Here is a 25,642-nt window from a genome sequence, read left to right on the forward strand (position 1 = left end):
TATTAATTAATTTAATATCTTTTATTTTTTAAATATATATATATATATAAATATATATATATATATATATATTTATAGATAAAGTATTTACTAAAAGCTTATCTAAATTTATTTCTTTGATAGATTTACAAGATTATAAGTTTTATAAGTTTTAATAACAAGTTTTACTTTAATTTCATAATAGTTAGAATATTATTTTTGCATGTATTATATCAAATAGATTCTAAAAAAACATATTTTTTTCTTCTTGATCAATAGTAATTATCTTTTTCAAATCCTCTTAGGTAAGTGAAGTATCTTAATTTACTAAAAATTATAATTTGTATGGAAAAATAAATAAAATTTATATTTTGTATGGCAAAATACAAAAGTCTATTTTTTTTAGGATTTTATTTTATATTCATTAGCATACGGTTTAATATAATTTTTTTATGGTTCTAATTATAAAAAATATGATATAACATTAAATTAATTAATGAAAATTTAAAAATATTTAATTTATAAATGGTCGATTTAATTTAATTTCTATAATAATTATAACTATTTTAATTAAAAAAAAAATTATGCCAATATATGCTTATTAGATATTTTACATTAAGTGATTGACATCAAGTTTTAAGTTGATCTGAAAAAATTTGGATTGACATCAAAATTAATTAATATTTAATAAATATTCTTTAAATAGTTATATAATAAATTTAAAACTTATTTGGTTTTTTGATCTTTAAAAATTAGACCAAAAAGATAATTTTTTATGAAATTCAAAAATTAAATATTTGATTTATATATATATATATATATATATATATATATATATATTTAAATTCCTTAATTTTTCTATTAAATTTTTTAGTACACAATTAAAGAAAAATAAAATTGATTACATTGACTTTGTATATTCCAAAGCTTTCATAACAAAAATATATAAATTTAATATGTATATAAGAGATTGTTCTTGTATTGTGTACAATCTAAATATATTTTCCTATATTATCAAAGATTTGATGTAACTACAGAATAAAGCGTACAATTTAAAATAAGAAACTATAATTTGTAACAAAATAATTTTTTCCATTATAATAAAGACCATAAAATTAGATTTTTTCACAATTTATGCTGCACTTTGTGATAAGAAGGCTTTTATTTACTTGTAGGATAAGAAATAAGGAAAATCATGGAAGATTAATAAGAAAATATCTCATGTATATTTAAGTAAAATTTGAAGGTAGTTTACATAAATAAAATTGGATTGATATCTTAGGAGAATTATTTATAAACCAAGATGAAAACCAAACTTTGATGCATAAAATGTGCATCTACAACAAATGCAAGGTTCTTTTGTCAATTAAATAGCATAATCAAATGAAAAGTTTTAGATATTTACTACATGCTTTGATTTTGAACACTTTTAGTGAGTAATGACTTTGTGGGAGCTATAGAAAGTTAGGATTGGATTTTGGTGATTTTGTTTTAAGAAATAATATAAGGTTTATACTTTGAAGAATGTTGTGAGTTATATAGAAAATCTATAAGTAAAAATTTGAGTATTTGTATACATACTTATGCTAAAGTACTAACATCAATTTCAGCTCAATTGATTGGTGACATTGAAAATTATCAAAATCAAATTATATTAAGGTATTAATAATTGGTATTTTTAGAACCAATAAAGATTCTAAATTTTGCAAAAATTAGGACATATCATTAAAATCTTCATTGGCCTATTAAATTTTTTTAAGTCCTTATTAATCTATATCACCTAATTGTGCATGCTACAATTGAGTTATATACATTATGTGTTTTTTCCTGATTACATAATATAGTAATTTTATATACTATAATACCTCCTATAAGTTTATAATTATTATTTTTTAATTAATAAAAAAGTTATTTTAGAAAATTTTAGAACTTGCTTATTTATTGCATGTTAAAAATTGATTAATTTTGGTGCAAATGGAGAAAATAAATTCTTATGTATATATATATATATAATAGAAAATAAATCAATTTTATCAATTATCTCAATGCAAACTATGTCAATTTTGATAGTCTTAAATAGCATGTTATTTTCTATCAATACAATTCTACAAATATATAAAATATAAAATTATAACTAATATATTTTTTATTACACATACAATATAAGGAATCAAAATCAAGAAACTATGCATTTCAAAACTTGTCACTATTTGTGGTTGCATTGAGAATAATTCTATAAACTCTAGTTGAATCTATAAATTGATCTTTTTTAATATTTTTATTTAATATTTTAGTTTTATGTCAATATTTATAATTTCATAATTTCTTATATTGATATCACTTAACCTTTAATTTTTAAAATTAAGTCATAGATTTTGATTTAGACTTTTTTTTTTTTGTTATATCTTAAATCCATTGTTTTGAATCTTACAGTTTTATTTCAAAATGTAATTCATTAATATTTGGTCTCTTATTCATATCAATAGATGAGATAGAAATTTTTATTTCTTGAAGCTCTGTCAAATCATTCCATAAAAATAAAATATTATTTAACACTTAAAAAATAGAAGCAAAAAATTTAGTAACAAATTAGCTTTGTCATCATTATTTTACTTGAGATTGATATTTGTCAACTTTTAAACAATCTTATTGAAGATATATAAGTGATTCAATATAATTGTGCTTTCTATTTAAATTATTATAATGTAATATACCTACTTAATAAATTTATTATTAATAATTAAGAATATATAAAAAGGAGTCAAGTAAAATATTAATATATATTTTTGTAGTCCTTGATATTAAATAACTTAAACTTGGCTACAAAATTTATATTGTGTAATATCTTTTGTATCAAAAACAAGACTTCTATTGTTTTGGTATGACTATAATTAGATTAAAAATATTAGAACAAGTAAAAAACTACTCAAATTATCTCTAAGACAAAGTTAATGGTAGACTCTTACAAACTTTTTTGTAAAAATGATAGGGTTGAAATCCAATTAGTAACCATTTGTGAGACATGATTGAAATTTGACTCTTAGGCACCAAAACAAAGACCTACAAGAAAAGAAAAGTCCTTTTGATAAATTAGAGATGAGGTTATATAGATAATTTAAAGAACATTGTAAAAATATAAGTTTTCTAAGTATACAAAATAAAAAGGAAATAAAGTTAGGATTTTATTGATAAATATTCTTTGAGTTAATAAAGAATAAATTAAAATTTAGATTTAATTTCAATACTTATGTTTGATTTGTATTTGGATATTTTGTGATTGTATAAATGTACAAATAAGATGTGTGATTATTAGGCTTTGTATCATTTGACAATAAAATTAGAGAATATTTGTTTACATATACAAGAAGGAATCAAAGTTGGTCAATTCAAGATCAACTCCAATTACTTAGATAATTGAAGATTTAATAGCAAGATAAATAGGATATTCAATGTTTTTAAAGAACACATCACAAATGAGCCTTAAATTAAGTTTAAATATAAATTAAAAACTTTATAATAAGAATTGAGACCTAAAATACTTTATCAAGCTTAGAATAGGAAGCTAAAAAATATTAGTGGAAGTTTTATTGCAATAATTATCAATCACTGGGTTAAATTGCTTTCAAAGTTTTTGAATCTATAAATTATTTAATGATAATAATAATTTTTAAAATTAAAGATAATTCAACAATTCAATTAGATATTTTATTTATATTGAAATCTACCAATTAGATTTTGATTTATGCCTAGGACTTTTTAGAGTTTAGAATTTGACAAGGTTTACAATTTTGAATTTAACAAGAGCTAAGATTTAGAACGTGAAAAGATTTAGATTTTAGAATTGATAATACAAAAGTTTTAGAAGTTTGATAGGATATAAATTCTAAAATTGATTTAATATAGATATATAATATATGATATAGAATTTCTTTTAAAAATATAAAAAAGTATTTTTGATATGGTTAATTTTAAAAAATACGATTTTTTTAAGCATCTTAATTTTTTAAATTATAAAATAATTTTAAGCTATAGAAACTTTTCTTCTACAACTAAATTTTTGATGTATTTTTAAATCAAGTTTTATACAATACGAAAATAAAAAAAAATTAAAAATTAAAAAAAATTAAAGAATAATTTATTAAGCAATAATATAATTTAAATAAATTTTTTATAATTTTGCTTATAGCTTTAGTATTAAAATTTTATAAATTATATAATATATCATTGTATGTGTAAGACTCAAACATATTATATTTACTGGTCTTTGGCTAATGTTTTTCTACTTATTTTTATTCATCTTTGCAAGCTTTTTTTCCTGCAATTTGTAGAATAGTTATTGTATAAAAACTTATTTTACTTTATTCTGCCACAATCTATAATTATTCTTTTTGTCAAAACTCTCTATCTTAAAGTTTTTATTTAGGATCTATATTGCTATTGGATCACCTCACTTTGCTTTAATACTAATTGTTGTAAAAAGCATACACTATGCTATAGGGATAGTGTCTCATTCTCCTCTCTGCTGATAAAGAACTAGAATAATGTATCTATTTTCTCTTAGAATCCCTATGGGAGGAATTGATCACATGGAAACCAAGCCCACTAATATTTATACTAATTTAGATAAAGTATAACATATACTTTTTTTAGTAGCATAAATATTTGGATGCCGCAATATATCAGATCTTATTTTAAAAGACTTTCAACTGATTTAAATGTAAAAAATAATTAAAAATATTTAAATTATTTCATTATTTTTTATTGAGCAAATAATCCAATTTTTTTACCATAAAGATTTTTCTAACAATTATTTATTCTTTATTTATTTATTTTATATCCTTTAATAAATTATACTAAAAATCAACTTCATATTACAAAATTTTATTTTGTAATAGTAAATTATTTAATAAAAATGGTATATTTTTTTATCATGTCTAAAGATTATGCAAATTATAAAAAGAAATATTGTAAAATTATAAAAATAAATTAAATTTAAGTATTAAAAATAATGAAAATATTAAAAAAAATATTCTGATATTTTTTTTATTAGTAGTAGTGCTCCTTTTTTTAAAATTTTGAGATTTTGATAATTTAGTTTTTATTTATGATTTTATTTTTTTAGATAATTTTATCTTAAAAATTACAAATACAATCTTATCTCATTTTTAATTACCAAACATCTTTAAAATACAAAATTTGGTAATACATTTTTCTAATATTGAATAAAAAAAAATTGATGCAATAAAAAACATTTGTTATTTTAAAAATTACTCAAATGAAACTTTAATGTATATGTATATATGTATGTATATATGTATAATTAAAGTCTTGAATAATATTTTATATTTTATTTTATTTAAAAGTAAACATGATAAAAGATAAGTGATTAGATAAAAACTATGCAAAATTTATTATAGTTCTAATTTATTTTTAATATTACAAAGACATAAAAGCATTTAAAATTATGGTGTGTTATGTAAATAGAAAGGGGTGGAAGATGGGAAGGAGGACTAGGAATGAGGGACAAGGGCTAAGGACAAAATTGGAGACAAGTAAAAGGTACATAATGAATCATGAGGTAGAAAGAAGGGAGGAAGGAGGAAGGAGAGGGATGTGGCATTAACAAAATCGAGATGTAACTTTAACAACTTGTTCTTAGTTTCCATTCCTTGTTTCTATCTCTTGTCCCTTATTCCCAACCCAATCCCACTTTGTCCTCACTCCACCTTGGCTTCTCCTTCATCCCCTCCCTTCCTTCCTTATTTCCAGCCTTGACTTAAGTTTTGAGTTTTTTGAACAAATAAAATAATAAATGAATTTTGCATGTAACAAAAAGATAATTTAGATATTAATAATAGTTGTAATAAAAGAATTTGAAAGATAATAGAATTAGAAATGATGATAATAATATTAATTTTACCAAAAAAAAATTAAGTGTATACTTAGTTATAAGAAAAAAAATTATTTGTTTTATATTTCAAAATAAAATTTTAAATCAAACCATAAAATGTAACTTATTTATATTTGTGACTTATTTTCATTATTTTTCTTAATTTTATTAAAGAAACTCTCAAAAAAAATCATATAGTTCTATTTTTTAAAAAATAAAAGAGTGGGATTTGAGAGCAAACTTTAGGAAAAAATTTTAAGTGTTGGTTTCATATCATTTGGATTAATATTGAAATTTTGAAAGATTTTTAAATTTAGTAATATATTTGGTGGATTTAGATTTTGAGAAATAAAAGCAAATTTACAAATTTTAAGATTTTGTGATTTTTGTAGCATGTTGACATGTGAAAATTTGGAGGTTTTTTGTTGTACTTGTTAATGTGTGTGAGAAACTTAAGGTCAATCAAGCAATTAGATTGAAGCGTATCAATGTTTTTAAGGATTATGGTCTTAAAAAATGAGGTTCAGAGGACCAATAAAGATTTCTAAGACACTTGTCAATCTACTAGTTGGATTGAAATACAATTTTTCTCAAAGGTAGCTAGCTTGATTTTCAACAATTTTAAAAATTTTGGAGGAAATTGAATGGTGAAATTAAGAGATTGTGGCTCAAGAATATTAATATCAAGGTTAGAAAAGAAAGTTGGCTAACCTCCAAGTAGAATTTTAAAATTATCATCTATTTGGTATATACAATCTTCTTCAAATTTATTTTGTGCTTGTTGCTAACTTAATTGTTGTAAGATATGCAAATTTTGAGTCAAAATCAATAGTTCAATCATTGATTATTGAATATTTAATCTGTTGTAGGATTTGTTAAGAATTTCTTGAAGATTTAAGATTTAATTAAGGATTTATTAAGATTTATTTAGGATCTTAGATTTGAATAGGATTTGTCTCAGATTTGGTTAGGGTTTAAAGGTTTATAGGGGATTGGCCTAGGATTTGGTTAAGATTCATTACAATTTTAATTAGGGTTTGATATAGAATTTGGTTAAGGTTCATTTAGATTTTAGTTAGGAATAAATTAAGATTTGATTAAGATTTATTTAGAATTTATATTTTTAGCATTTCTTTAGGATTTTTTGTTATTTCTTTAAATTTTTTTATTTCTAGTATTTCTTTAAGATTGTTGTTATTTCTTTAAAGGTATATTTTTATATTTCTTTAAGATTTCTTTGTTATTTTTTTTAAATATTAATTTATGACTTCTTTGTGTTTCTTTTGTAACTTCTTTTAAATTTATTTTGGATTGATTAAAGTTTGATTAGGATTATTAAAGATTACTTAAAGTTTATTTAAGACTCTATTAGACTTAGTGGAATTGTTTTTGTATTTTTACTTATCTTCTATAGCTAGGTGCTTGATGCATTCTCAAGCAAGAACGTAATATAACAATGGAAGACAAAGGTTGGCAATGGGGTCAAGGGACATGGATTGAGAATAAGGTTGAGGACAAGGGACAAGGGACGAGAGTTGAAAGTGAGATCAGAGACAATGGACATGTATGGAATGAATCATGAAGTGAGGTGTAGCATAAATAAAATTGGGATGTCACTTTAAAAACTCACTACATTTAAAAAAGAAAACAAGCAAACATTAATATATGTATCAATTCATGATGTAATATATGTGTCAATTTTTTAAGGTATGTTATTTTTTTTATGAACATATATCTATTTCATTCTTTAAATTATAAATTCTATAAATAAGCTAGTACTATCTGGAAAATAAAATAAAAAAAAGAACAAAAAATAGTTCAAAAAAAACAACACATTATTTCCAAGACAAAGACCCAATATTAGTACGTATCTATACATTTATACGTACATATTTTTCTGTGTGTGTTAAAATACACACCCCGTTTTTTTCTGTAAGATCTACAAAACCCATGAACAATCTCGACTTTGTTGATGGTTGACCAAATGAAACGGTGCTCCATCCTAACATCGGCATTGTCACCGAAGAAATTAGAAGCTGGTGCAACAGATAAATGAAAACCAAAGGGAAAACAAACAAACAATCAACCACACAAACAAACAAAGCAGACACACACAACAATAAGAACAACAAGACACACTCACACACACACACACAGCAAGAATGTCAGAGTAGAGTTGGAAGTGGGAGTGTCTGTGAAGGAGTGGGAGTGCAGTGGAGTTTCTGGTGAATGAAGACCCCCCTTTCCGATCATGGGAAGAGTGCTGGGTGGGTGCATACGAACCTGCCACACGGAAAGCGTGGCAGTTGGGGTGGGTGCGTAGGATCGTGACTGACGGGAGTCGGCGTTGCTTTCTCAGGCGCCTTTGAACCCAAGTGTGATTGATTGACACGGAGTTGCTTACTTGATGTGCAGTGTTTCACCCCCCCTACAAAGGTGTGAGATGTTGACTGATTCGTGATGACCAGCATCGATTTCCAGGTTCAGATTTGACGTGCATCGTTCCTCACTGACACTTGGGTCGGGGTCGGGTCGGGTCGACTCGGGTGAATAGGATTGTGAGTAGCCCGCCTGATTTCTCGCCGACTGCCATTCTCCGATCCCATCTTTCGCTACCCCCAGAGATGGCAGGTTGTTGGATAGTTGGGAACGACGTTGTGGGCCCCATAGACTGATTCCGGACCTTAGAATCAGATTGGCGACGTCTACATTGGAGATTATGTGAGGCATTTGGTGGGCATCTTGGTGGGCACTTGGTGGGCACTTTGTGGGCACTTTGTGGGCACTTGGTGGGCATCGAGGTAGTTTGACCTTGTATTCTCTTGCACTAATAAGCAGTGCAGCCAAGGTGAGAGCATGCTTAACTACGACCGTTTGTGCTACATGAATTTGTTTTGAAGCGACTTAATCCCCATCATCTTCATAAATCACCAAGCTTCAGATGCAGGAGGATCGCCGCTGGAAGTGTGCACTGAATACTGTGAAACTCAGGATGGCATCACAGTTCAGAGGAGGAGGTCCGGGTGGCTTGTTTTAGGGTTTGGATTGCTGACAGTGGATTTTCGTGTGCATGCTTCTCACAGATCGCGTGCTAGTGGTGGATCATGCCAGATGAACACGGACGGCCTATTCTGAGAGCGATTTCGGGAATCCCATGGCTTTGGTGTGAAAATCAGGACTATAATTGGATGAACACAGTGTCACCAGAGAATAAAAACCGATTAAGGCAACTCCTTAAGTCAAGATGGTTTGGGAAAGTGTTCGTCCATACCTTCGCATGTGTGTGCGACGATCTCCCTCTCCTGAACCGAGCGATTACACCTTTATGCAAATGCTGGGCCATGGCAAGCCTGACATGCGGCTCCTCCATAGTGAGAGAAACAGAATCTTAAAGAGGTACCACTTCATTTGGATTCCAACAATGGTGTTATGCTGGACCGCTATGAACTAAGCCTTTTTCTCGAAGAGAGCTACCATATCTTTCTCATGTGGCACGAGACCCCTTTTGACCCTTAAATCTCTCATGGCAACATGCTTTGCGCTTCCGGCAGCCATGGCTTGCTGCAAGTCCATAAGCCTCACATTCTCTAGTCAAGTCTTCACTGCTCGTATCATCGATGATTAGATACATCCTAAAATCATCTCTTCTACAACTTCAATTCATAGTCGACTGAGAAGTTCCAAACACGATCCTCGATTCTAAACTGTTTCCATTCAGAAGAATTCCACACCATGAGCCACTCCCTCTTCCTCCAGGAAAACTATGCAGAATGCCATTAATTGTGTCAAATCCACTCTGACTTCAGGATCCACCGTCAATGACGAGTGTTTATGCAGAGGTTTAGGGTTTCGACCAATTCTCTTCCAAAATCTCTGTTCAACATGTTGATTAATTCCTTAACTGTTTTCTGGATTTGTATCAATTTTGGTGTACCTTTTCGTTACGCATGAAATGCCAGTTATATTTAAAAGTGTTTTCTAAAAATTATCAATTGTATGTCCATATTTGTATTTCAGCTTATATCTTCTTAGAATTTCTTTGAACAATTCCAAACTAATTCTTTTAGAAATCTGAAGTCGACATATTTTTACTGCATGAACATGCACATCTAAGCACAAATTGTCAGATGTTTTATTGCAAAGAACAAACCATAACTTGCAGAAATCAAAGATATTTTCATTCAACATTTCATTGATTCCACAATTAGTTAGAAAATCGTGATATGATTGTGACGTTAAAGTGAATTCCTGTCTACTTTGAATATCAATTTCACATTGATGTGACAATTTCCCACGTGCTTTAATGTCATATGAAGACTTCAAATTACGAATTATGCAACTTTAAACACTTCATTACTGTGCTCACAGTTTTGGTATTCATACAGAACTAGTTTGTAACATCTTATTACAAAGTGATTATTTTATATTTTCTATTAGTTATTTTCATCTTATTCACATTGGATTTGGAATTAGAACATTATTCTTAAAAAGCAAAAATAATAAATTAAATTAAATTTATTATTTAATTAAAATTTTATATTTAATTTAATTAAAACTTTATATTTAATTTAATTAAAACTTTATATTTATGATTGATCGGTTTGTGGAAATTAAAAATTTATCCTAAACTATTCAATAACTTTTAGCATAATATGTTTTTATTTTTATAATTATTTCTTTTATGGATTGATGCATAGAATTTATGATAAATTGTTATTCTAAATCAAATCCAAGTAGTAACAATAAAATAAAAATAACTAATATAAGGATCTCTGAATCAGAAAAAGACAGAAATCTTACTGGAAATGAAATGTTGAAGTGCAGTATAATATTTGCAGTCTATTCTAGCTTTATATTATTGTTGTAGCAATGTGTATCTAAGATTTTTTTTTTTTTTTTTTTTTTAAATATTTTTTTTTATTCTGGTAAGTTAACAAATTGTGGTAAGCTAACAAGAATATTCAACGTAAGATTTTGAACATGCATATACCAACAAAGTATACTAATAACAAACTTGAGAATTGTAATCAAAAAAAGAAAAAAGAAAGAAAAGAAAAGACTACAAAGTGATTCAATACATTAGAATACAAACGATTTGATGAAAACAATGACAACAACAGCAACAATTTTGCATGTTTTCTTAATATCCATACAAGATAGATAAATTTATTTTACACGATTTATTCCAAGTGAAAAAACATTATATGAGTTTACAATTAATCTGCTAAATTTTGACCTTTTTTTAGTTTATAATCTTAGCATTCTAATTTAGTTTTTTATTTTTATTTTAAAAGAAAAAAAGAAGAAAAAAAAACTTATCAACAAAGTTTTCTGGAATATGTATATACATATATATATATATATATATAGGTGGCATTTTTTCATCTAAAACATTGTAGGTGGATAATTTTATATTTAAGTCAACTAACAAGAAATACTTTAGTGACCAATACTATTCACATTTTGTATACTATTGGTAGAAAAATGTGTCTTCTAAGTAGAATTTTAGAGCTTTAATCTACAAAAAAAAAATCAAATCAAATTTTGATGCCATAAAAGCCATACAAATAAATAAATAATGTTTTACTAAGTTTGCACTTAAGAATGTTTCTAATAACTATTAAAATTGATCTCTTAAAATACAATGGAAGTCCAAATTTCATGGACAATAACTCTTATATATATATATATATATATGTGTGTGTGTGTGTGTGTAATCTTGTACTTTAATAAATGTATTAAATTATAAATCATTAGATATTATATTCACTTTTTGATTTAAATATATTTATATATTTTTTTGCAAACTTAATAGAATCAATTTTACAAAGCTTCTAGATTTTTTCAATTGAATCCATTATGATTCATTTTAAATAATTTTTGAAAAAATATATTCCTTTCATGCTCCATTTTCAGTGATTATTTTTCAAGTGATATTGATTATAAACACAAATTTGTATTTAGTTAAAATCAATTAGTAAATTCAGTTAATTAAAGGTTTATAAAATATTCATTTATGTATACTATTTTTAAATTATATATATTTATATATATCTTAGAGAAAAAAATGTTTATACAAGTATTTTGAAATATACGGTAAAAGAAATTTATTGATCATATTTTCAACTTATTAGTTTTTTAGGTTCATCATTAAGAAGAATTATATTTAAATGACTTTCTAGTGTTTAAAGTTATAATTTTTCATTTAAAGTCAAACTTTTTCAAAATAAATTTACTTTTCTTATAAAACCATAAAATACCAAAAATATAAATATAAAAATTAAAATAAAAATTCAAAATAATAATCATATTGTAAACCTTCTCTTGCAATGAAGCTTTTGATTTCGTTTAATGGTTTGATACCCATTCTTTGTCTTTCAAAACCAATATGTACAAATCAGCATTATTTTTTTGTAATTCTGGAAAAAATGCTATAATTAATCTATAATAATAATAATAATACTATACAAAATTGAAAATATTGTAACTAATAAAAGATTTTAAAAGAACATTTTTTTTGTTTTTAGTTTGATATAAAGGGAAGGGATTGATGCACATCTCTTTCAAATCAACCTCATATTAAAAGCTTTAAAAAAGAGACAAAACTGCACCACAACTTCAAACAAACATGTTATGGTGAGTCCTTCACAAACTTCTTCTGACTTTATTTTCACTTTGGGCTTGTCAACTCAGAAGGCAACATGTGGATCATTTGTATCCCACAGAAACGATAAGGTTTCTTTTTGACATAAAAATAAAATAAAATAGAATAGATTAAAGCAAACAAGCACTTTCAAGCCTTTTAATGGATGGTCACCATAAAGTGCCACAAATATAGACGCATAAACAAAATCCAATGCTGATTCGCAACAACCCCACAAAATAAGCGAGAGCATTTAGTCAAAAGATTGGATCCAATAAGAATCAGACTATTAAGTTTGCATATTATGAAACAGGTCACTGTGTTCACAAATGGACTTCTGACAACTTAAAATCATTCACTAAACCCTTATCCACAAGCCACCTCTTTTGAACCTCTGTAAATATACCAATCACAACTGGTTATAGTCCACATTAATACTACAAGGAACACCAAAAGAAAAATAGAGATGGCGAGCTACGCGTCATATACCACACCACAAGTTATGTATTTATTTATTTATGTATGTATGTATGTATGTATGTAAGAGGTATTCAGTTCCCGGAGGTTTCAATTGTGGCTCCTGCCATTATTTCAGAAAAGCCTCCTCAATGACACTGTTGATACCATAAAACCGAAAGATACTGTAGATGCTATTATACGGAAAGATATGGAAAAAGGGTTTTCCCTCTTGGACAAAGCAAGGAAATCAAACACAGCCATTGGAAGCGCAAGTAAAAGGAGGAGGGGTTTGGTGGAGTTCGGTAGTGATACAAGCGCATATAGCGGGGGTCGAGGTGGAGATACATACAGTCGTGGCTGGTAGCCTCGCCCCGCTACAGTGTCGGCCGTGTCCCACCACCATTCCTCTCATTCTCCGTAGCGCGAAGCGAAACACACCATCCATCCATGAATTCATCCATTTAGTAAACACACATATCGTGCATTTATTCATTCATCCATTTCGTCCAGTTATCGAGAGGGCGAGGTCCTGAGCTGGTGAATGGGGCCTTCCTTATCCAGCAAGGGAGCTTCGGATGGACGGAGCGGTAGAGGCCATGTAATATGACGGGGATGGGAGGGGCAGTCTATACCGGGATGGGACGGCCCTGCATGCACAAGTTGTGTAACGGAGGGACCCGCCCTGGACAGTGATGGACCTTGACACGGCCCTCCTACGTCACTTTAAAGTTTCATCTGTTTGTGGCCTTCGCTGACAAAGCACTTCTGTTGGAGCGAAAAGGATAAAGGCAGAGGAGAATAAAGGATTAAAGTAACAGGAAAAGGAAAAAGTGGGAGGTGAACTCGTAGATTCTTCCTCTCCTATCGACTTTTTCATCCATCCATCATCGACTTTTGCAAGAGTTTCAAACTTTGGTTGTTACGCAAAATGTCAACATTGTGAGTGATCGTAAACGTGGGGATTCAACTCACAACCTGCAGATTTACTATTTCCTTTTCCCTTTTTCTTTTTTCCATTTTTACCTTTTACTTTTTTATTTTAATGTGAGTTGTATGTGGGGTTTTAGCGTTGGTTCTAAGCAATGCATTTAGAATTTTTGCCAACATTGTGAGTGATTTCAAACGTGGGGATTCAACTCAGAACCTACAGGTTTAAAATAAAAATAATAAAAACGTGAAATAAAAAGTATACAGTCTAATTTTTGAATTTTCTTGTTTGAGAAGTAACTGGGAATTATAATTGGCAAATTTTTTCACAATCCTGTTTGAATTAACAAATTTCCCATGGATGCAATTGAGGTTTGAAATATTAGTCAAAGAGACTCAAGAGTAAGTAGTATTTAGCTAAGACCAGAGTCTAGTTGCTTGTTGTGAACTTTACATCAGTAGGAATCCTAACTCAAGGTACTTGTATATATGTTTATACATATATTTTTAAATTTTACACAATGCTAATCCCTGATGAGTGTGGCAAGTTGGCTGACAAATTCTAATTTTATTTTTCCATTCATCCTACTATTGAACTTCTATATACAGCACAAAAACTTGCATTGGGTAGTGCTCACTAAATTGTAGAGCTCGTTAAGTAGAAGTTGTGAATTTAAATTGCTTCATTTAAAATTAAATTGAAAAGAAAAAAATAATGCTTTTAATAGTGGAATCTCATAAATCATGTGATTAATAAGATAATGCATAAATTAATGCATGCTTTTCAGCATCATATTCATAAAATGTAAGTGTAAAATGTAGAACTTTCTAACTACCTCCAAAAAAAATTACAGTTCAAAAACCACAAAGCATTGACCAATACATTCATTTTCTTTTCTTGATTTCAAACTATTCTAATTCTTTAGGTTTGAGTTTTCCTAAGAATACTTTAATGTCTACAAAATTTGAAACCTACAACCATATCAAACATAATAGTGATATATATATATATATATATACACACACACACACACACACATATATACATGGGTGTGTGAGTGTTGATACATTTGTAGACATGAATGTGAAGCGAACTCAAAAAGACACATTTTAAACACAATGGGGTTTAAAATTTTCAAGGTTGGCACAAGAAGTTAACTTGTTGTGTTAAAAGGAAAATGTAGAATCCACTGCTAAATTATTCTAAGCTCTTCAATAATGATATTCTTTGTTCACGGCATCATTCAAAATACTAAAATAACCAACATAAATATTTTCACACTCAAAGAAATGCTGATTACAAGGACACAATAAAGCAATATATGATGTCCACAATTTATCCTCTATGGTCCCTTTCCTCATTGAATCTTTGCATCTTGTAAAATACTATATGTAAAGTAGATGCAAAATAAACTTAATCATATGCATGATTTTTGCAGATGATTAATAAGAATTTATTTTTATTTTTATTCTTTACTCTTTGCCTGAATCAGCTTTTCAATTTCCACAATGCCAATGTGCCACACTTTGCACATCATATGAGCCAATCATGTTAAACAACAAGACATATAAGTTCAAAAGAAGATATTTGTTTTAATGATGCAACAAAAAGTATCACTAAAAAATTAAAAAATTTAAAATTAAAAGCAAAGAAAGAAATATATAAAAGGTAGAAAAACAAAATGAAACCAATTGAAAGAAAGTGAAGGGAGAAGGGACTTGTTGGCCTCACAGACTCCACACTCACTAAAGCAGCTCCAGCCCTATAATTCATCTACTAATTATAGATTAATTAAACATCCACGATTCATCCATCCATGCATCAACTGCAGCGCCGCCATGCCGCGAACAGTCGCAGAATGACGGCGGCAGTCGAAGCGGTGACGCAGAGTAACGACGTCACCCACTGCTTAGCTCGAATCATGAGAACGGGTTTGCAGGGTAGTAGACTAGCTCGAATTAGCGAAGCTGTCGCGAGCCCGCACGGGATCCGGCGGATTAACCGTAAGTGGGTACATCCACGAATTCGGAAATGACACTTATTGTGTGAATGCGCCAGGGTCTTTTTTAATGCTCGAAGTTTGCAATGATAAGCACGAAATTGCAGCCAGATTGTCGCGGGATCGTTTCAAAAACGTTTGTGAGGGCTTGTGGGTGGGTGGGCTCCGGGCTGAAGGTCTACCAGCAGCGCGGAGATGCGGCTCAATGCGGCTCGTCGACTGTAGCAGTACTCGATAGCACGTGGTTCTGTGGGTGAAGCATCTCGCTTCAGACGGCATTGATGAGTTTGCAGACTATGGATGCTTGAGAACTGAACGCTGAAGTCCGACCTGAAGGAGCAAGCGGAGTTGCCAGCTGGGTCTGTCCTGGCGACACGGCCATGATAGACGCTAATTCACCTTTTCGATTTCTTTGTAATTTCCGTGCGATTGAGAGAGTGTGCCCTAGACACGACAATGGGGAATTTTACAGCTTTCGGGGCAATTTTTCATGAAGCATGAGCAACGTGGGCTGCTGCGGTGGCGGATTCGGAGTGCTCATGCGTGAAGCTTGTTCAAAAGGTTTTCTGCAGCGGGTTTAGTCCCTTGATGCGATCTCGTTAATTGGAACTATCTGTATGGTATATTATTTCGGGTAAAAGCCTCTTCTGTGTCGGACTACGAGGTTCCGTCACCCGCTGAGGGCCTCTCCATTCTCGAAGCACAGTTTCCTGGGAGACCTGTGTGAGGATCCCTTCAGTTGAGGTGTTCGATCAACAACCATCTGAAGTTTTTCCAATCTCGCTCTTGCGATGAACTAGTTAAATTGTGCATTTCTTTCTGCTTCAAGAGTCTCTGGCCGGGTACCGAACTTTCCACTTATCCAAGTGATCACGCCCACGGTTGTGTGAATCAGTGTTTTGTTTCCATCAGTATCGATGTTTTTGTTATAATCTGACCATTTGTGGGAATTCTTTTCATGCAGACTGTGCTACAGTCATGGTGGTTGCCTCACATTTCCACTTGTGAATTGGGAAGTATTCTTTTAGCTGGGTGCACGGGGGAGGAATTTTTGTGGAGAGTGTGTCAGCTATGGCACCTTATCGAGTTGGAGGTGAGAGGAATATTCAGGTTCTTCAGACGTTTGAATAGAGCTATTTTTGATAGAGAACAGTTTGCGCAATTTTTTTGTTTGTTTGTTTGTTTGTTTGTTTGTAGATCCCTCGGGTGAACGGGATCGTTTAATTGACTCAACGTGCATCGCTCTCAGGATTACATTTTGAGTTCTCATCAAAGAGTTTCCAGCACGTCTTTGTGTGCTATGGCCAGCTTCTCCTCCTCATCACCTTCCTTGTCCTCCTCGCGACATCTATGAGAACTCCCCACGGAGCAGTAGCTGGAGCCCAACTGCTGTCAATTTTCGAGATGCGCTGCGCGTTGTACAATGTCACCTCTGTTCTCTCTTTGCTCCTTGGATTGGCAAATGCTGCGCTTGGGGGATATCAGTACCTCAGGGCACCTCTTGGAGAAGATCCACTCGACCCAGTTTCTTTTTTGGTGCAAGCGCTGGCTTGGATCGTGATTGCCGTTTCCTTGAGTATCAAGCTCCGCAATCCAATGAAGAAGGTGGTGTGCGTGTGGTGGGTACTGACGTTTATTCTCATTACTCTAGCGAGAGTTTTCTCTCTCATTGACCTCTACAATGGCGCCATCGCGCCCTCATCAGAGCTCTACATCGCAATTGCCGATTGGCCGGTGGCTTTTCTTCTCCTGGTATGCGCCGCAAGGGAAGCGAGATTTACGGCGGCAGATGGAGAGTACCAACAGGATGACATCAACAAGCCTCTGCTCAATGATACTGCAAACGGAACAGCAAGAGAAAACAGTACCTCCGAAAAGACAGTCTACGCAACCAAAAGCCCTTTCTACGCAACCAAAAGCCCTTTCAGTGCTTTAGTCTTCAGTTGGTTGAACCCTTTGCTTGCCCTCGGGAACAAGCGCCCCTTGGATTTGGATGACGTCCCAGATTTGAGCGATGATCTCCACGCAGAAACTGCCGTGCACAAGTTTCTTCAAGCATGGGAGGCTCAGAAGGAAAATCGCCCGGAGAAGGAGCAGTCCGTGTTCAGAGCGATAGCGACTGTGTATTGGAAGCCAATGGCAGTGAATGGTCTCTTAGCAATCGGGAAGTGCGTAATGCTTGTTTTCGGACCCCTGATCTTGCAGCGCTTCATCAAATACGAAAGTGGAGAGCGGCTGTTTCAGTATGAAGGCTACACTCTTGTGGCAGCTCTGTTTGTATCCAAGATTTTGGAGTCTGTTTTCCAACGGCACTGGTATGCGGGAGGAAAGACAGTGGGCATGAAGCTACGTTCGGGCCTCATGGCTGCCATCTATCAAAAGCAGCTCAGGTAAGTTAGATTGCAAAATTCCCAGCTACAAAAATTGGCATTCCAATGCTTGATTCGTGAGTTCATTCGGATTCGAATGTGAGGCTAGATTGACCAAAGGTTGGTTGATTTGATGAATGGACTCAGGTTATCTAATGCGGGTCGGGCAAGGCATGCGGCTGGTGAGATCGTGAATTACATGTCGGTGGATTGCTACAGGCTGGGAGAGTTTCCCTGGTACTTCCATCAAATCACCATTGTACCGCTTCAACTTTTGATTTCGTCTTCCATCCTCTTCTCCACTCTGGGCTGGGCCACCTTTGCAGGGTTGGCATTGATCTCCCTCACAATGCTGATCAACTTTCCCCTGGCACGAGCTCTACAAATATTTCAAGTCAAGTTAATGGGTGCTCAAGATGAGCGTGTCCGAGCCTCGAGTGAGATACTCAACAGCATCAAAATCATCAAACTCCAGGTTGCTTTGGGACTCCTGACATCGTCTTATGTTTTCCAGAGAGCGCTGATTAAAACCCGCAATTACTTTCTGTATGCTCACATAAGCCCACAGACAAATAACGTTCATGTCTACGAAAAACGCTTGTTCAGATCATGCATTTCTCTTCTGATTGCGTTGCTTCATTAAGAAGTGTACAGAGCCTGGCATCTTCACCGGTCTCATACCATCTGAGGCTCATACTTTCGATGCGTGTGTGTAGGGATGGGAGGAAAAGTTCAAAGCAAAGATGATGAAGCTCCGTGAGAATGAGTTTATCTGGCTCCAAAAATCAAACTTGAGACGCTCTCTAGGTACAATCCTGTATTGGATGACGCCTGTGCTTGTTTCATCGATAACATTTGCTGCCTACGTTCTCCTGGGCCACCACCTCACCCCTGCCATAGTCTTCACCTCCCTCTCTGCCTTCCGAATCGTCCAGGAACCTATTCGCCTGGTTCCAGAGCTTCTTGCGATTGTCATACAGGCATGCTTTCAATTCTCTTCACTAATGTTGTAATTATTATTTTTATTGTTATTATTATATCTCTCTTTTCATTGCTTCTCGGGAGGTAAAACTAGCTCAGATAATTTCAAAAGTCGGACACGCAAATTTTATGAACTCTCCAAACTCGTGTTGATGGCAGTGTGCTCTTACAGAGTTGGTACATTTGCATGTTGCGCAACATTAACAAAACAACGTGTTTCTTTTGCAGGTTGAAGTATCACTTGGTCGGATCGAGAGGTTTCTGAAAGATGACGAGCTTGACAGTTGCGTGGAGCGTGAAGAAAATGCCGACCGTGCCATTGAGATGCGTGATGCAGCCCTCAGCTGGCAACCACAAGAGAGGATCAAGCCAACGCTGCGTGGTATCAACCTTGACGTCAAGAAAGGTGGCCATGTAGCGGTTTGTGGAGCAGTCGGATCAGGGAAGTCGACACTATTGTATTCCATACTCGGAGAGATTCCGAAAGTCTCTGGCAGAGTGAGTGGATCAATCATCTCCTTGAATCCACAAAATCTTCAACATAGTTTAATGAACCGCGTGAACAAAGACAGAACAATCAACCAAGAAACTGAGTTTTGGATGTAATCCTTCTATTCACCTTCTTGTGGGTTTGTTTGGTTGTTTGTTTACTTGTAGATAATGGTGTCAGGGAAGCTGGCATATGTAGCCCAATCACCTTGGATCCAAGGAGGCACCGTCCGGGATAATATTCTCTTTGGGCTTCCAATGAACTACACTCGCTATGATTCTATCCTGAAATCGTGTGCACTGGACCAAGATATAGCAACGTTTCTTTTTGGGGACCTGACGGAGATAGGCGAAAGGGGGATTAATATGAGTGGAGGCCAGAAGCAACGAATCCAACTGGCTAGGGCCATGTACGCAGATGCTGACATTTACTTGCTGGACGACCCTTTCAGTGCCCTGGATGCACACACGGCTGCCAAGCTCTTCAAGGCAAACTTCTCTCCCGACAAGTTCTTCTGTGTCTGATACATTTTTCTGATATAGTCACTGAGTTCGACATTTACACTCCAAAGCTTGCGGCATTCTTATCAAAGATCCCCGAATTTATGCGCAGGACTGTGTGATGGGTGCCCTGAAAGAAAAAACCGTCATATTAGTCACACATCAAGTGGAATTTCTCCACTCTGTCGACCTCATTCTGGTACGCCGTGGATCCAAAGTGTGAGAGGAATAAAATCCTTTGCCCAGCTGAGGATTTCAATGCTCTCTCTCTCTCTCTCTCTCTCTCTCTCATTTCTGCATTGTGCTAGCAGCAGTCGCTACTTTGCTTGGCTACTATGAAACCAATACCTAGAACCGATAATTGAAACTTTGAAAGAATGAAGATTAGGTTTCTGAATAGAGCCACAGTCCCGGAATCGACGCATTTACGTACTCAGTCTATTGTGGTTGATTGCTTTTCTCAAGGTGATGGAAAGAGGAGCAATAGCACAATCAGGAACTTATGACGCCCTTCTCGATGAAGGCCTTGGGTTCAGGGATCTCGTAAACGCACATGAAGACGCTATGAGCACCGTCAACCAACACGAAGTAGAGAAGAAGCAAGAATTAGCGGGGATCGTTGAACCAGTGCTCAATGGGTCGGAGATCAACGGCGAGACTATGCTGCGAAATTTAAGCTTGGCGAGGTCAAGGAGAGGGAGTCGAAGAGAAATTGTGCCTGCAATGGGAGCTCCTGCGACCCAATTGACGCGCCAGGAGGAGCGGGAGGTTGGCGACCAGGGCTGGTTCATTTATCTTGAGTATGTCCGCGTGGCCCGGGGCTGGTTGATGTTTTGGGGGGGGATCATCACCCAAGCTCTTTTTGTGATAGGCCAAATGTCGGCAAACCTGTGGATGGCAACCAAAGTAAACGACCCCGAAACAGGCGATGCTATGCTGATCGGCGTCTACGCGAGCCTGTTCATCGGTAGTGGAATTTTCGTCTTCATGAGGTCGCGGTTTAGTGTCTACCTCGGCTTGCAAGCCTCAACGAACTTCTTCCATCAATTGATAGATTCGTTATTCCGAGCCCCTATGTTGTTCTTTGATTCAACGCCCACGGGAAGAATTCTGAGCAGAGTAAGCTGCGTGTCTTGCTCTCTGTGTGTAGGGGTCTCTAGAGAGACTTGTCGCACAAGTGAAAGGCTTAAGACGTGTATCTTAAGCTGTCCTGCGAAGGACTGATATTAACAATTCGAAATATGAACTGGGCAATAACAGTTTTGATTGTTTTGGCAGTTATCAAATGACATGACCTTGCTGGATGTGGATGTTCCCCTTGCATTCGGATTCGTCTCCCAAATTGGCCTCGAAATTGCGGGTGTGATCGCCATTATCAGCCTCGTCACGTATCAAGTGCTTATCGTCGTTCTTCCGTTGCTCCTTGTTGTCAGATGGCTGCAGGTAATAATCTATTACTTCTTCCTGATTCGACCTTTTTATTTTATCCCTATTCGTTCCTGGTACTGTCTAGTTGTGTTAATGTCTTGATTCATTTCCCTTCCCCTGTGTGTGTGTGTTTGCAGAGATACTACTTGACCTCAGCTCGTGAATTGATGCGAATGAACGGAACCACAAAAGCTCCAATCGTGAACAACTTCGCTGCAACAATCAGCGGTGCAATGACGATCCGAGCATTTGAGAAAATCCCCAAGTTCGAAAAAAAGAATCTGCAACTAGTTGATATTGATGCAAGCCTCTACTTTCATACCTTCATTGCCTACGAGTGGCTTGTGCTGCGGTTGGAGACCTTGTGCGCTATTATCCTGGCAGCCTCTGCTTTTTTCATGATTGTCCTTCCCGCTGATAGCATTGATGGTGGTAAGCCTTAGTAGATTTCATTGTAACATAAACATTCAATAATTTATTTTGTTAGCAAGTCGAAAATTTCCTTTATCAAACTCACAATCCCTACTGAATGATCAACTCAGTTGCTTGTGCAGGATTTGCCGGATTGTCACTTGTATACGGTTTGACATTAAATGGTGTCTTAGTTTTCTTCATTCAGTATGTTTGCCAGTTAGCAAACCAGATAGTTTCGGTGGAGCGCATTCGGCAGTACATGACGATTGAGAGCGAGGCTCCAGCTATCATTAAAGAGAATCGTCCGTCGACCCAGTGGCCAACTCAAGGCAAAGTGGAGCTTCAGAACCTGATGGTTTGTTACACTCCAATGCTCTCCATAAGTCCCGGCTTATATCTAAATTGATATTGTGGAGTTTGAACTGGCCGTGACGTTCATAATTTGCTGTTTATTTTTGTAGATCCGATATAGGACTGGAGCTCCTCTCGTTTTGAAAGGCATCACTTGTACATTTGAAGGAGGACAGCGAGTAGGCATTGTTGGTCGAACCGGCTCAGGGAAGGTATACCGTTTATTTACATTTTTATTTTATGAAAAAAACAAATTTCACAGCCGGTGGCTAACGTGATGAAGATGAGTGGAATTGAGACCACTGTGATAAAGATAAATGCTCTAGCTTCTCATCAGAAGCAATTAGTATTTGTTTCTAATTGAATGCGGAGAACTGGGTGCAATTCACAATTGTCTGTAGCATGGGTTACATCAATGGGCTGCGACCTTCACTGAAAACTAATATGTGGTTGCGACAGACCACTCTGATTAGTGCTTTGTTCCGCCTGGTGGAGCCTGCGGGAGGGCGCATTCTGATCGATGGGCTTGACATTACTTCCATTGGCCTCCGTGACTTGCGATCTCGTTTGGGTATCATTCCACAAGAGCCTACTCTCTTCCGCGGAACTGTGCGTTCCAATCTTGACCCACTTGAAGAGCACGAGGATAAGCAAATTTGGGAGGTAAGTACAGGACGACAGGCATCTCATTTTAAGTATTCTCTCAATTTCTCTTTTGGTTTCATGAAAAAGAGGCAATAGTTTCAATATACTTGAATCAAACATCTTTTTCTGCAATAATTAGAATTTAAGAGAATGAGTTTCAATGCACCTCCACTTTTTCGGCAAGATTGAATTTATTCAGCATGATCTTAAGAGTGGTCTATGTTCGATAACCTCACAGGCATTGGAGAAATGCCAATTGGCAGATATTGTTCGATTCATGCCTGAGAAGCTCGATGCTCCAGGTATCGATTTCTTAAACATCTCCCTTTGCAGTCACCATGTTCATATGCACATCATGCCGGAGTTTGAATTGATAATTGTGCTGCGAGAGAGAGAGAGAGAGAGAGAGAGAGAGAGAGAGATGGCTGCTGATCACGTTTGCTTGAAATTCCAACTGCAGTGACGGATGAAGGCGGAAACTGGAGTGTGGGACAAAGACAACTGTTCTGTTTAGGCCGAGCTTTGCTGAAGCGTTGCCGCATTCTCGTCCTGGACGAAGCCACAGCTTCTATCGACTCGACCACCGATGCTACCATTCAGAAGCTGATACGATACGATTTTAAGGATTGCACGGTGGTCACAGTGGCCCATCGCATTCCCACCGTCGTTGACAGTGATATGGTGTTAGTCCTCACTGGGGGTATGTCTTCGATTCTAGTATGATGGAATTCAATTTTCGTGTGGGTTTTTTGAATCCGAATAGCATATTTACGTGTTCTTTGGTGCTTTACTCTAATGTCTCAACTCAAAACGCGTTCTACTTTTTAACGTTTTTGTTTTTTGTTTTTTGTTTTGTTTTGTTTGTGTAGGGTTATTGGCTGAATACGACACCCCACTTCGACTACTGGATAATCCTAACTCACTCTTTTTAAAACTTGTTAATGAATACTGGAAAACCACCCAATGCTTGGAATAGGAGACGATTAGAAATAGGACGATCTTTTATTCTCGGCTACCTCCTAGGTGGCATTGTTACAAATATACCATTTTAGAATTTGAGATTGGAAACAATGATTTTGTAATCGAAACAAATTAATATTCTTTGATAATTTTCTCTGTTCTACTATTTCCCATTTGCGAGAAAATGTTTGGAACTATCTCTCCGAGCATGTCATATCTTATTTCATGAAAGTACAGCTTATCCTGCTCCTTGGCCGTGGAGTACTTACATTTGGTTGATAGACGTAGACACATAGCTTCAACAAACAGTCACAGAAACTTCTTCGAACGGGAAGAAACAAGAAGCTGCTATTGATTACCTCGGTGAGCCCAACTAGATTCATCGAGCTCCCACGGTGAACAGCACGATTCCAACCACCCAATATTCCAATCCGTTAAGTCGAGGGAATCCAACTTGCAGAGAACACATTGGATGTGGTGGTGATAGGTCAGCTCACACGATGAACTGGTTGAGCATTAGTACCGCCAACGAGGAAGAGCACTTTCGTGGCGAGTTTTGAACCCAATGAGACGTCTGCCAAAGTTCAACAACAACCACCTCTCACATTGAAGAATCTCCACACTAGTAGGGCAGCCTTTAGCCCCTATTTGCCGTGGATTTCATGCATACGAGCCTTTCTGGTCGGTCCAAGGAACTGCAGCATTCGAACCGCTTTCTGATCGATGCAACGAGGCGTTGTGAGCGTCGTTCAGAAGAAAATATATTCTCTGCATGGTTTCCCATCAGTTCTACACTGTCGGTACTGGTGGCGATAGAGACGCAGTAGCGTTGTGCTTTTTGGCTTCGGTGTCTATTTGTCTCTTGGGGTCATGGCCTGGCAAGTCACCAGCGTGTCCCATATCGTTTGCATGTTGTCGGACTTTGGGATTTCTGTGTGAGAGGTTTGATGGAAGTAGTTCCAGCTTCCATTTTACTACTTGGGGGTGTTTTTACCACTCTGAAATGTCTCAAGAGTTGTGTTCAAAAGTTTTGTAAATGTCATGTTTCTTGTTAGATGAAAATATTATTTTTATTTTCATTTTCATTTTTTAATGGTTAGAAGACTAGCATGTTTCAATAAAGCTTGTGTTTGAATATAGGTGGTGGTACAAGATTCTAATTTTAATATAATCTACTTTATAGACTAATTAAAATTTTATTCTTGGACTACTATTTAGTATGCTACTCTCACAGCATTTAAAAACCTATATATTCAATTGGAGCAAGTATACTCGAAATTTCTAAACTTAGTCAAATGATATTTGGATGAATAATAGTACTAAATATTTGTATTCTTTAGTGTCTGATTGGGAATTTGATTTACAATTGCTACAACCTTCCTGATATCATGTAGAAAGAATTTTATTTTACTTCATTTGGTTAGTTTTGTTATATATAAAATTAATCAAAGAAAGTTCTTTGATTTCAACCAAAGATAAATTTTGAACTTGACACCTCTTATCTTCTTTCCTAAGTGCAAAGATTTCCTCAGTTTATTTTGCTAGAAGAAGTTGGATCTTTATATATACGTATATATGTGTGTATATAGTTGTGTATATGTAAAAG

The 25,642-nt window shown here is 34.3% G+C and overlaps 1 protein-coding gene and 1 long non-coding RNA gene across 6 annotated transcripts; both read left to right on the forward strand.

Annotated features, from left to right (window-relative positions):
• The first annotated feature begins 7,971 nt into the window (after positions 1-7,971).
• Positions 7,972-9,854, forward strand: LOC112287518 (uncharacterized). The gene is made up of 2 exons (XR_002971314.2): positions 7,972-8,717; positions 8,953-9,854. It is a non-coding gene; the product is annotated as an uncharacterized LOC112287518 (long non-coding RNA).
• Positions 9,855-15,980: 6,126 nt separating this feature from the next.
• LOC112287646 (ABC transporter C family member 8) lies at positions 15,981-24,202 on the forward strand. Of its 5 annotated transcripts, none has more exons than XM_024530866.3 (17): positions 15,981-16,740; positions 16,863-16,991; positions 17,148-18,288; positions 18,415-18,742; positions 18,984-19,247; positions 19,477-19,746; positions 19,906-20,226; positions 20,351-20,437; positions 20,704-21,357; positions 21,517-21,681; positions 21,804-22,098; positions 22,221-22,435; positions 22,542-22,643; positions 22,891-23,094; positions 23,315-23,378; positions 23,537-23,776; positions 23,946-24,202. In XM_024530866.3, exons 2-17 carry the CDS (start codon positions 16,970-16,972, stop codon positions 24,050-24,052), a joined length of 4,479 nt encoding a protein of 1,492 aa, XP_024386634.1. In that variant the 5' UTR covers positions 15,981-16,740; positions 16,863-16,969; the 3' UTR covers positions 24,053-24,202. The 5 variants fall into 5 exon arrangements, 4 of the variants coding, with proteins under 4 accessions (XP_024386634.1, XP_090109644.1, XP_024386632.1 ...); XM_090253518.1 differs by having other exon boundaries at positions 16,031-16,642; XM_024530864.3 differs by having other exon boundaries at positions 16,074-16,740; positions 22,209-22,435.
• The last annotated feature ends 1,440 nt before the right edge of the window (positions 24,203-25,642 follow it).

Source organism: Physcomitrium patens, chromosome 10, assembly GCF_059467195.1.
Source record: "Physcomitrium patens ecotype Gransden chromosome 10, ASM5946719v1, whole genome shotgun sequence".
Lineage (NCBI taxonomy): Eukaryota > Viridiplantae > Streptophyta > Bryopsida > Funariales > Funariaceae > Physcomitrium > Physcomitrium patens.